The sequence below is a fragment of the Oncorhynchus nerka genome, linkage group LG9a (genome assembly GCF_034236695.1).
Source record: "Oncorhynchus nerka isolate Pitt River linkage group LG9a, Oner_Uvic_2.0, whole genome shotgun sequence".
Classification (NCBI taxonomy): Eukaryota; Metazoa; Chordata; class Actinopteri; order Salmoniformes; family Salmonidae; genus Oncorhynchus; species Oncorhynchus nerka.
The window spans coordinates 3955066-3968282 of record NC_088404.1 but is presented as its reverse complement, the minus strand read 5'-3'; the positions used below and the strand labels follow the sequence as shown (position 1 = coordinate 3968282).

At 39.0% G+C, this 13217-nt stretch overlaps 1 protein-coding gene across 1 annotated transcript in view; it reads right to left on the bottom strand.

Moving 5' to 3' along the window:
* Nucleotides 1-13217, bottom strand: part of LOC115117247 (mucin-5AC-like) — a 68280-nt gene extending 55063 nt beyond the window's left edge. Inside the window, 9 exon segments of the mRNA XM_065022769.1 lie at nucleotides 1909-2034; nucleotides 2373-2592; nucleotides 3705-3808; nucleotides 4027-4111; nucleotides 11669-11783; nucleotides 12365-12432; nucleotides 12630-12835; nucleotides 12964-13023; nucleotides 13148-13217. Of these exon segments, the coding sequence (XP_064878841.1) occupies nucleotides 1909-2034; nucleotides 2373-2592; nucleotides 3705-3808; nucleotides 4027-4111; nucleotides 11669-11783; nucleotides 12365-12432; nucleotides 12630-12835; nucleotides 12964-13023; nucleotides 13148-13217 (1054 nt within the window).

The window sequence follows — 13217 nt, the reverse complement described above, 5'->3', positions numbered from 1 at the left end:
GTGGAATGACATTTATTGAATATTTCAAACTTTTTTAACAAATCAAAAACTGAAAAATTAGGGGTGCAAAATTATTCAGCCCCCTTAAGTTAATACTTTGTAGCGCCACCTTTTGCTGCGATTACAGCTGTAAGTCGCTTGGGGTATGTCTCTATCATTTTGCACATCGAGAGACTGAAATATTTTCCCATTCCTCCTTGCAAAACAGCTCGAGCTCAGTGAGGTTGGATGGAGAGCATTTGAACAGCAGTTTTCAGTTCTTTCCACAGATTCTCGATTAGATTCAGGTCTGGACTTTGACTTGGCCATTCTAACACCTGGTTATGTTTATTTTTGAACCATTCCATTGTAGATTTTGCTTTATGTTTTGGATCATTGTCTTGTTGGAAGACAAATCTCCGTCCCAGTCTCAGGTCTTTTGCAGACTCCATCAGGTTTTCTTCCAGAATGGTCCTGTATTTGGCTCCATCCATCTTCCCATCAATTTTAACCATCTTCCCTGTCCCTGCTGAAGAAAAGCAGGCCCAAACCATGATGCTGCCACCACCATGTTTGACAGTGGGGATGGTGTGCTCAGGGTGATGAGCTGTGTTGCTTTTACGCCAAACATAACGTTTTGCATTGTTGCCAAAAAGTTCAATTTTGGTTTCATCTGACCAGAGCACCTTCTTCCACATGTTTGGTGTGTCTCCCAGGTGGCTTGTGGCAAACTTTAAACAACACTTTTTATGGATATCTTTAAGAAATGGCTTTCTTCTTGCCACTCTTCCATAAAGGCCAGATTTGTGCAATATACGACTGATTGTTGTCCTATGGACAGAGTCTCCCACCTCAGCTGTAGATCTCTGCAGTTCATCCAGAGTGATCATGGGCCTCTTGGCTGCATCTCTGATCAGTCTTCTCCTTGTATGAGCTGAAAGTTTAGAGGGACGGCCAGGTCTTGGTAGATTTGCAGTGGTCTGATACTCCTTCCATTTCAATATTATCGCTTGCACAGTGCTCCTTGGGATGTTTAAAGCTTGGGAAATCTTTTTGTATCCAAATCCGGCTTTAAACTTCACAACAGTATCTCTGACCTGCCTGGTGTGTTCCTTGTTCTTCATGATGCTCTCTGCGCTTTTAACGGACCTCTGAGACTATCACAGCGCAGGTGCATTTATACAGAGACTTGATTACACACAGGTGGATTGTATTTATCATCATTAGTCATTTAGGTCAACATTGGATCATTCAGAGATCCTCACTGAACTTCTGGAGAGTTTGCTGCACTGAAAGTAAAGGGGCTGAATAATTTTGCACGCCCAATTTTTCAGTTTTTGATTTGTTAAAAGAGTTTGAAATAAATAAATGTCGTTCCACTTCATGATTGTGTCCCACTTGTTGTTGATTCTTCACAAAAAAATACAGTTTTATATCTTTATGTTTGAAGCCTGAAATGTGGCAAAAGGTCGCAAAGTTCAAGGGGGCCGAATACTTTCGCAAGGCACTGTATATTTTAAATGCTACTTTAAATAGTTACATAGCTGACATATGATATTGCAGTCAGCTACTTTAAAATTGTTACATAGCTGACATGTTGTATTCAGCTACTTTAAAATAGTTACATAGCTGACATATGATGTCAGCTACTTTAAAAAAGTTACATAGCTGATATATGATGTTGTATTCAGCTACTTTAAAATGGTTACATAGCTGATATATGATGTTGTATTCAGCTACTTTAAAATGGTTACATAGCTGATATATGATGTTGTATTCAGCTACTTTAAAATAGTTACATAGCTGATATATGATGTTGTATTCAGCTACTTTAAAATGGTTACATAGCTGATATACGTTGTATTCAGCTACTTTAAAATGGTTACATAGCTGATATATGATGTTGTATTCAGTAATGAGTGCATGTACCAGCAGGGCAGAAGCATCCATCGGTGCAGTGTTCCTCACAATGCTGGTTCCTCTTTGGGTTGGAGCAGGTATCAGTGCAGGGACTACCACACTCCTGGTACTGCATGCTTAAAGGACACGTCTCCACTGCTCAACACAAATAACCAGAGTCACAGATCTGTTTCTGAGGCTTCATTACTTCACATTTTCACATATTCTTCTATTCATATCATTGGAAGTGAAAATTGGGATTTACTCCTCAGTTTTCAGTCACATAAATGTAAATACAAGCATGTCAAAGAACAAGACACTATAGATTACCTAAGGCAAAGCATTATTGCATATCAAAAGTGTTTACTTTGAGTTACAACATAACTGTGGCTGAGGTTGTTTTTACCCACATCCAAACTACCAACAGAGCAATACAAACAAACAATCCAGTATCAAAACAAAAAGGATGTGTAATGCAAATAATGTTCCCTTACAGCAGAACTGGTCGGTCTTCCACTCCTGGGGTTTCCCCCCTGCGTGAGCACACTGGCGGGAGTACTCTGACATGGTGGGACAGGCGCAGGTGACACTGCTGCTGCTGTTGCCACAGTGACACATGTCTTCTGCACAGGCCTTGATGAAGGAGTCTGTGGCAATCAGGTCCTTACAATTACTGAAGGCAAGACTGGTGAGAAGCTGCTCACAAAGTTTGGTCTGAAAGGATGAAGAAGAAGAAGAAGAAGAAGAAGATTTACTAGAGGCAACAGACTGTTTGATTCTCTGATCCACCTCTACGCAGACGACACCATTCTGTATACTTCTGGCCCTTCTTTGGACACTGTGTTAACTAACCTCCAGATGAGCTTCAATGCCATACAACTCTCCTTCCGTGGCCTCCAACTGCTATTAAATGCAAATGAAACTAAATGCATGCTCTTCAACCGATCGCTGCCTGCACCTCCCCACCCGTCCAGCATCACTACTCTGGACGGTTCTGACTTAGAATATGTGGACGACTACAAATACCTAGGTGTCTCGCTAGACTCAACTCTCCTTCCAGACTCACATTAAGCATCTTCAATTCAAAATTAAATCTAGAATCTGCTTCCTATTTCGCAACAAAGCATCATTTACTCATCCTGCCAAACATACCTTCGTAAAACTGACTATCCTACCAATCCTGGACTTTGGCGATGTCATTTACAAAATAGCCTCCAACACTCAGCAAATTGGATGCAGTCTATCACAGTGCCATCCATTGTGTCACCAAAGCCCCATATACTACCCACCACCGTGATCTGTACATAGCCAATCTGTAAATAGCCCATCCAACTACCTCATCCCCATACTGTTATTTAAATGTTTTTCTCCTTTGCACCCCAGTATCTCTACTTGCACATTCATCTTCTGCACATCTATCACTCCATTGTTTAATTGCTAAATTGTAATTATTTCACCACTATGGCCTATTTATTGCCTGTATATAAACTTTTTTATTTATTGTGTTATTGACTGTATGTTTCTTTACTCCATGTGTAACTCTGTGTTGGTGTTTGTGTCACACTGCTTTGCTTTATCTTGTCCAGGTCGCAGTTGTAAATGAGAACTTGTTCTCAACTAACCTACCTGGTTAAATAAAGGTGTTCTCAACTAACCTACCTGGTTAAATAAAGGTGAAATACAAATACAAAATTAAAATAAAATGATGTACTGATCAAATGTCAGCCATGATGATGATGATATTGGTATTTTAAACTAACAGTCATGTTAAAATGTAATGAATAAGACATCTTAAATGTTCAGCTCAGCTCTAGACTTGTAAATACCTGGTCTTCACACTGCTCAGTGTGAACAGGGATTTCTGTACAGGTTTCTGTTGGACCATTCATCTTCCAAATATCAGCATAGTCGATTATCTTCAGATAATCATCTGTGGGAAAAGAAACATAGTTTTATCTTACCTGTTTATTTCCCCTTACAAATCATTTCCCCTTATCATGTGTTTTGTGTTTTTGATAACCCTTTCTTAAAATGGTACCTAGAAAAATACTTTATAACCCCTTCCTAACCCATAGATTGAACCCACACATTCATAAACAGAACAGGAGCGTAATCCGCCCCTCTAAGACATTTGGTGATTTTGTTTACCATTCCTATTGAACTCGTTCTGGACTCCGTTGAAGTCTCCACACAGCCCACATGTCTGATTCTGGAACTTTGAGTCCAGCTCCACCTATAAAACCAATGGAAGATGACTGAGGGTTAATGCATTGCAAGCTAGCTGTTGAGGCGCCTACAGCAGTTCATATATATGTACATTTCACATACAGCTAGCTGGCCATGCACCTACAGCAGTTCATATATATGTACATTTCACATACAGCTAGCTGGCCATGCACCTACAGCCGTTCATATGTACTGACATTTCAACTGCTTCTTCTGTTCCAGCCTGGGTACCAGTTTTTTTTTATGCTAACATTCCACTCCTTGTTCTAGCCTGGATACCAGTATGTTTATGGTAACATTCCACTCCTTGTTCTAGCCTGGGTACCAGTGTGTTTATGCTAACATTCCACTCCTTGTTCTAGCCTGGGTACCAGTGTGTTTATGCTAACATTCCACTCCTTGTTCTAGCCTGGATACCAGTATGTTTATGCTAACATTCCACTCCTTGTTCTAGCCTGGATACCAGTATGTTTATGCTAACATTCAACTATTTGTTCTAGCCTGGGTACCAGTTTGTTTACGCTAACATTCAACTCTTTGTTCCTGCCTGGGTACCAGTGTGTTTATGCTAACATTCCACTCATTGTACCTGTGCTACAAGCATTTCCTTACTTCCTCAATATGCTAATATGTGTATGCGACCAATAGAATTTGATATCCCTATGTTTGGCATATGACGCTGAGAACAAGAAGTGGGAGGCTAACACAAAACAGGCGCTGTACTTCAGGTTGGGTACATACAAATCGGATCAATACAGAGCATTAGGCCTCCTAGAAAAACACAAAAGTGTGCACAGGACTTTGCTAATATTGTTTATTGTTTAATTTACTGTATACCCAAGTGGTTATTCATTAATGTGAATTATGCGGATTAGGGATCATGTCTACAATATATCTACAATAGTAAACTTTTTCACTGTAGTTTTATTCTGGTCTTATATGAAATGGATTGGATCTGAACAACAATACCAAATACATTCACTGTATGACTCCTCTCAACTAATTGTTTCTCTGTATTAATAATCAGGATTCTATTTTTTGTTGGTTTGTGTTTTATAAACATCTCACAGGGGGAGGTGTCTTACAATCCCCTCTGTTTTTTACCTCTCCTGCACATGCACTCTTTCCTTTAAAACCTTTTAAACTCTCATCGTGTTGTTAAAACCTTTTAAACTCTCACCATGTTGTTTAAATCTTTTAAACTCTCACCATGTTGTTTAAATCTTTTAAACTCTCATCGTATTGTTAAAACCGTTTAAACTCTCATCGTATTGTTAAAACCGTTTAAACTCTCATCATGTTGTTAAAACCTTTCAATCTCTCATCATGTTGTTAAAACCTTTCAATCTCTCATCATGTTGTTAAAACCTTTTAATCTCTCATCATGTTGTTAAAACCTTTTAATCTCTCATCATGTTGTTAAAACCTTTTAATCTCTCATCATGTTGTTAAAACCTTTTAATCTCTCATCATGTTGTTAAAACCTTTTAATCTCTCATCATGTTGTTAAAACCTTTTAATCTCTCATCATGTTGTTAAAACCTTTTAATCTCTCATGATGTTTTGTATTTTCTTCCGTGCATTTAAAAAAAATAAGAAATAAAGCAAAACATTCATGATGTTTTCGTCATTAAATTGAATGGGAGTTGTCTGAAAACTGGTCTGTCTGCTTTGTAAATTAGTTTAAGTCTGAGGTTTGTCTGAGTACACTGGGATTATTTATGTACACACGAAGGGGAACGATGATACATACAGTATTTACTCTCTACAATGTCAATAGATATTGAGACAATATTGTGTCTTCTGATCTAACCACAGTCCAGCTCCACCTATAAAACCAATGGAAGATGACTGAGGGTTAATGCATTGCAAGCTAGCTGGCCATACACCTACAGCAGTTCATATATATATGTACATTTCACATACAGCTAGCTGGCCATGCACCTACAGCAGTTCATATATATGTACATTTCACATACAGCTAGCTGGCCATACACCTACAGCAGTTCATATATATGTACATTTCACATACAGCTAGCTGTTGAGGCGCCTACAGCAGTTCATATATATGTACATTTCACATACAGCTAGCTGGCCATACACCTACCTCTCCTGCACATGCACTCTTTCCTTTAAAACCGTTTAATCTCTCACCATGTTGTTAAAACCTTTTAAACTCTCACCATGCTGTTAAAACCTTTTAATCTCTCACCATGCTGTTAAAACCTTTTAATCTCTCACCATGTTGTTAAAACCTTTTAATCTCTCACCATGTTGTTAAAACCTTTTAATCTCTCACCATGTTGTTAAAACCTTTTAATCTCTCACCATGTTGTTAAAACCTTTTAACCTCTCATCGTGTTGTTAAAACCATTTAAAACCATTTAAACCTTATGTTTTTCTTTCGTGCATTTTAAATTAATAATAAAATGAAGCATCATATTCATGACTTTTTCGTCATTAAATTGAGTGTGAGTTGTCTGAACTGTTCTTTCTGCTTTGCAAATTAGTTTCAGTCTCAGGTTATGATGTATGAGTACACTGAGATTTTTTACGGGATTATTATTATTGAGACAATATTGTGACTTCTGATCTAATCACACTGTGAACTGATTAACATGTTTGGGATAGGGGGCAGCAATTTTATGTTTGGATGAATAGCATGCCCAGAGTAAGCTGCCTGCTACTCAGTCCCAGTTGCTAATATATGCATAGTATTAGTCAATTTTGATAGGAAACACTCTGAAGTTTCTAAAACTGTTTGAATGATGTCTGTGAGTACAACACAACTCATATGGCAGCTGGAAACCTGAGAAAAATCCAACCAGGAACTGGGAAATCTGAGGTTTGTATTTTTTCAACTCTTGGCCAATTGAATACACAGTGTCTATGGGGTCATATTGCACTTCCTACGGCTTCCACTAGATGTCACCATCTTTAGAACCTTGTTTGATGCTTCTACTGTGAAGTGGGGGCAAATGAGAGGGGATTGAGTAAGGTCTCTCCCAGAGCGCAATGAGCTGACCATGAGCGTTAATTATTTGACATTTCGTCTGCTCCTTGTGATCGCATGTCATGAATTTGAAATACTGGGCTAAAAGCCCCCCAAAAAAGGAGGTGTTTGGACATAAATGATGAACAAATCAAACATTTATTGTGGAACTGGGATTCCTGGGAGTGCATTCTGATGAAGATCATCAAAGGTAAGTGAATATTTATAATGCTATTTCTGACTTCTGTTGACTCCAACATGGCGAATATCTGTTTAGATTGTGTTGGTCTCTGAGCGCCGTACTCAGATTATTGCATGGTTTGCTTTTTCCGTAAAGTTTTTAAAAAATCTGACACAACGGTTGCATTAAGGAGAATTATATCTCTAATTCTCTGAATTACACTTGTATCTTCTATCAATGTTTATTATGAGTATTTATGTAAATTGATGTGGCTCTGTGCAAATTCACGGGATGTTTTGGAGGCAAAGCCAAAAGGTAAACTGAGGTTTTTGGAAATAAATATGAACTTTATCAAACAAAACAGACATGTATTGTGTAACATGGAAGTGTCATCTGATGAAGAATATCAAAGGTCAGTTATTCATTTTATTTCTATTTCTGCTCTTTGTGACTCCTCTCTTTGTTTGAAAAATCGCTGTATGCTTTCTGTGACTAGTTGCTGACCTAACATAACAATATATTCTGCTGTATGCTTTCTGTGACTAGTTGCTGACCTAACATAATGATATATTCTGCTTTCTGTGACTAGTTGCTGACCTAACATAACGATATATTCTGCTTTCTGTGACTAGTTGCTGACCTAACATAACGATATATTCTGCTTTCTGTGACTAGTTGCTGACCTAACATAACGATATATTCTGCTTTCTGTGACTAGTTGCTGACCTAACATAATGATATATTCTGCTTTCTGTGACTAGTTGCTGACCTAACATAACGATATATTCTGCTGTATGCTTTCTGTGACTAGTTGCTGACCTAACATAACGATATGTTCTGCTTTCTGTGACTAGTTGCTGACCTAACATAACGATATATTCTGCTGTATGCTTTCTGTGACTAGTTGCTGACCTAACATAACGATATGTTCTGCTTTCTGTGACTAGTTGCTGACCTAACATAACGATATATTCTGCTGTCTGCTTTCTGTGACTAGTTGCTGACCTAACATAACGATATATTCTGCTTTCTGTGACTAGTTGCTGACCTAACATAACGATATATTCTGCTTTCTGTGACTAGTTGCTGACCTAACATAACGATATATTCTGCTTTATGCTTTCTGTGACTAGTTGCTGACCTAACATAACGATATATTCTGCTTTATGCTTTCTGTGACTAGTTGCTGACCTAACATAACGATATATTCTGCTTTATGCTTTCTATGACTAGTTGCTGACCTAACATAACGATATATTCTGCTTTCTGTGACTAGTTGCTGACCTAACATAACGATATATTCTGTGACTAGTTGCTGACCTAACATAACGATATATTCTGCTTTCTGTGAGTAGTTGCTGACCTAACATAACGATATATTCTGCTTTCTGTGACTAGTTGCTGACCTAACATAACGATATGTTCTGCTTTCTGTGACTAGTTGCTGACCTAACATAACGATATATTCTGCTGTCTGCTTTCTGTGACTAGTTGCTGACCTAACATAACGATATATTCTGCTTTCTGTGACTAGTTGCTGACCTAACATAACGATATATTCTGCTTTCTGTGACTAGTTGCTGACCTAACATAACGATATATTCTGCTTTATGCTTTCTGTGACTAGTTGCTGACCTAACATAACGATATATTCTGCTTTATGCTTTCTGTGACTAGTTGCTGACCTAACATAACGATATATTCTGCTTTATGCTTTCTATGACTAGTTGCTGACCTAACATAACGATATATTCTGCTTTCTGTGACTAGTTGCTGACCTAACATAACGATATATTCTGTGACTAGTTGCTGACCTAACATAACGATATATTCTGCTTTCTGTGAGTAGTTGCTGACCTAACATAACGATATATTCTGCTTTCTGTGACTAGTTGCTGACCTAACATAACGATATATTCTGCTTTATGCTTTCTGTGACTAGTTGCTTTCCTAAAATAACGATATATTCTGCTTTCTGTGAGTAGTTGCTGACCTAACATAACGATATATTCTGCTTTCTGTGACTAGTTGCTGACCTAACATAACGATATATTCTGCTTTATGCTTTCTGTGACTAGTTGCTTTCCTAAAATAACGATATATTCTGCTTTTATGCTTTCTGACCTGACTAGATATATTCTGCTTTTTCCTAAAATAACGATATATTCTGCTTTCTGTGAGTAGTTGCTGACCTAACATAACGATATATTCTGCTTTCTGTGACTAGGTGCTGACCTAACATAACGATATATTCTGCTTTCTGTGACTAGTTGCTGACCTAACATAATGATATATTCTGCTTTCTGTGACTAGTTGCTGACCTAACATAACGATATATTATGCTTTCTGTGACTAGGTGCTGACCTAACATAACGATATATTATGCTTTATTGAAATCAGACACTGTGGTCGCATTAACGAAAATGTTATCTTTAAAATGGTGTCTAATACTTGTATGTTTGAGAAAATTGAATTATGAGATTTCTGTTGATTGAATTTGGCACCCTGCACTTTCATTGGCTGTTGGCGAGGCGCTCCGCTAGCGGAAACCCGGTCCTAGACACGTTAAACTAATAAGCTCTTCCATACTGTCCCCCCCAAATGGCACCCCATTCCCTATATAGTACACGACTTTCAACAAGAGCCTTATGTGCCCTAATCCAAAGTAGTGCACTATAAAGGGAATAGGGTGCCAGTTTTTTCACTGAAGACTGATGAAAGGGGTTGTTGGAGGTAGTAGATGGTCCACATCCTTGATTGGAGCAAAGCCTATTGTAATGTCACTTCACCTGCCAGTCTGTGGCCCTACTAAAGTGACCATAACTGTTGGTATGACTGTTAGACTGAATAAAACAACTTTTAATGTAAGAATGCTGTATGTTACCGTGCAGAAATATAGATTGATTATTAGTCTGTCCTGTCCCATCAGATGTTAACACTCTGTTCCCACTCTTATCCCAACAGTTCCCCTAACACTGATGTTCCCATTCTAATCCCATCAGAGGTTAACACTGATGTTCCCATTCTAATCCCAACAGTTCCCCTAACACTGATGTTTCCACTCTTATCCCAATACTTCCCCTAACACTGATGTTCCCACTCCTATCCCAACAGTTCCCCTAACACTGATGTTCCCACTCTAATCCCAACAGTTCCCCTAACACTGATGTTCCCACTCTTATCCCAACAGTTCCCCTAACACTGATGTTCACACTCTTATCCCATCAGAGGTTAACACTGATTTTCCCACTCTTATCCCAACAGTTCCCCTAACACTGATGTTCCCACTCTTATCCCATCAGAGGTTAACACTGATGTTCCCACTCTTATGCCAACAGAGGTTAACACTGATGTTCCCACTCTTATCCCAACAGTTCCCCTAACACTGATGTTCCCACTCTTATCCCATCAGAGGTTAACACTGATGTTCCCACTCTTATCCCAACAGTTCCCCTAACACTGATGTTCCCACTCTTATCCCATCAGAGGTTAACACTGATGTTCCCACTCTTATGCCAACAGTTCCCCTAACACTGATGTTTCCACTCTCATCCCACAGTTCCCATAACACTGGTGTTTCCACTCTCATCCCACAGTTCCACTAACACTGATGCTCCCACTCTTATCCCAACAGTTCCACTAACACTGATGTTCCCACTCTTATCCCATCAGAGGTTAACACTGATGTTCCCACTCTTATCCCAACAGTTCCCCTAACACTGATGTTCCCACTCTTATCCCAACAGTTCCCTTAACACTGGTGTTCCCACTCTTATCCCAACAGTTCCACTAACACTGATGTTCCCACTCTTATCCCATCAGAGGTTAACACTGATGTTCCCACTCTCATCCCATCAGAGGTTAACACTGATGTTCCCACTCTTATCCCAACAGTTCCCATAACACTGATGTTCCACTCTTATCCCAACAGTTCCCCTAACACTGATGTTCCCACTCTTATCCCAACTGTTCCCTTAACACTGGTGTTCCCACTCTTATCCCAACAGTTCCCCTAACACTGACGTTCCCACTCTTATCCCATCAGAGGTTAACACTGATGTTCCCACTCTCATCCCACAGTTCCCCTAACACTGATGTTCCCACTCTTATCCCAACAGTTCCCATAACACTGATGTTCCACTCTTATCCCAACAGTTCCCCTAACACTGATGTTCCCACTCTTATCCCAACTGTTCCCTTAACACTGGTGTTCCCACTCTTATCCCAACAGTTCCCCTAACACTGATGTTCCCACTCTTATCCCAACAGTTCCCCTATTCCCCCAGAGTGATTTACAATCAGTGTATTGAGCCAAAGTAGGTGAAACAACCACATATCACTGTAGTGTAACAGAAGACGTATGGAAATGAGTAAGCAAACTAAACACATACCCAGAGGGAGTCATCTTCATTCCACATGATGACTAACCCCAGCTTGGCTGTGATCTTCACATAGGAAACAGTCCTCTCAATGAAGACGTTAGACTGACCAAACGGTATGGTGACCCTAGAGGGACAAAACAATAGTGTTCATCAGAGAGGAGAGTCTGTATTCCAACAAGGGTCAAAATGGTCCTTTACAGTATTTTCTTTGTATTTTTCTTCCTCCCCTGTTGAGACTGTACCAGGTAATAATGTCTGTATAGGATTTCATCAAATGGCATTTCAGCTTGGTAACTTTCATCTGTAAATGCACATCAACTGAACTTCAGAATAAGAGTTTGACCTCTCAATGCTTTTAGATCACTGATGAACTCACTGTTGCCCGTTGAAACTGACATCATGTAGATTATGTTAAAACAGCAAAAGATTGATCTCAATATGAGATAAATGATGAATTTTTCCTCAAGTCTTGGCACAAAAGTAGCAACTGAATGCAGGTGAAGTGAAAATAAAATTTGTTCCAATCTTTTTTTTTAACTAAACTAAAAAAAAGTGATCTCTGAATAAAATGAATCCCATTGGATGTAGTTAAGTGATTACAAACCCCCGTATCATTTACTTCCTGTATTACTATGTATTTTACACATCTAAGAGCCAATGGTTTTCCACATCTGAGATCCATTGTTGACTAGACTGGGAACTCACTGTAATCCGTTGACACTGACGTTACCGTTGGCCAGCTCCACGAAGGTTCCATCCAGCTTCAAAGAAACCTTCATAATAATAATAGTAGTTTTATTTGACAGACGCCTTTCAGGACCCTCAAGGTCACCTTACATTAAGATCATAGAGCAATAAAAACTATTAATCAATACTGCAATTTAAGAACAATTAATCAATAGTGAAATTTAAAGCAATTCATCAATAGTGAAATTTAAAAACAATCAAAGGACTGATCACAAAGGAATACCTTGGTGATGGTGGGCAGCCCATCTACCTCCCCGCGCTGCAGCTTTATGTTAAATGCCTCGTAGCCGCTGCTGCTCTTACACAATGACGACAGCACGTAGTTACAGGTGTAGGGCAGCTGGAAGAGGTCTCCATCGTAGGTTTTGTAGTGGTAGTTACCCCATGTGCTGCAGACCTGCCCGTTATGAGTGGGACTCACTCCTGCTGCATGGGGGGAAATGTACAGTATAGTTGCACCATTCATGTCTGAATATAAGATGTATAATATAACAGTAGAGTAGAATATAGATATTTGAGTATTTGGTGACATATATTCAACAACACAAATGACCTGAATACGATTTGCAGTTTGGAATCATTTAGACTCCCAATGGAAGTCATGTCTGGAATCATAACTGGAAATAGACAGGGAACAAGTCTTATTTTCCTTCTAACCCAGCTCCTCTTTAGTTCCTCAACTAGGCTACATGACTTATCCTAAAGTGATATTAAAATGTATTTCATCATATCTTTTCTTACCAGTCTCAGAATGTGCAGCAGATAGTCCGAAGACCAGAGCGATCCACGGCTTCACCCATTGGAGTGCCAT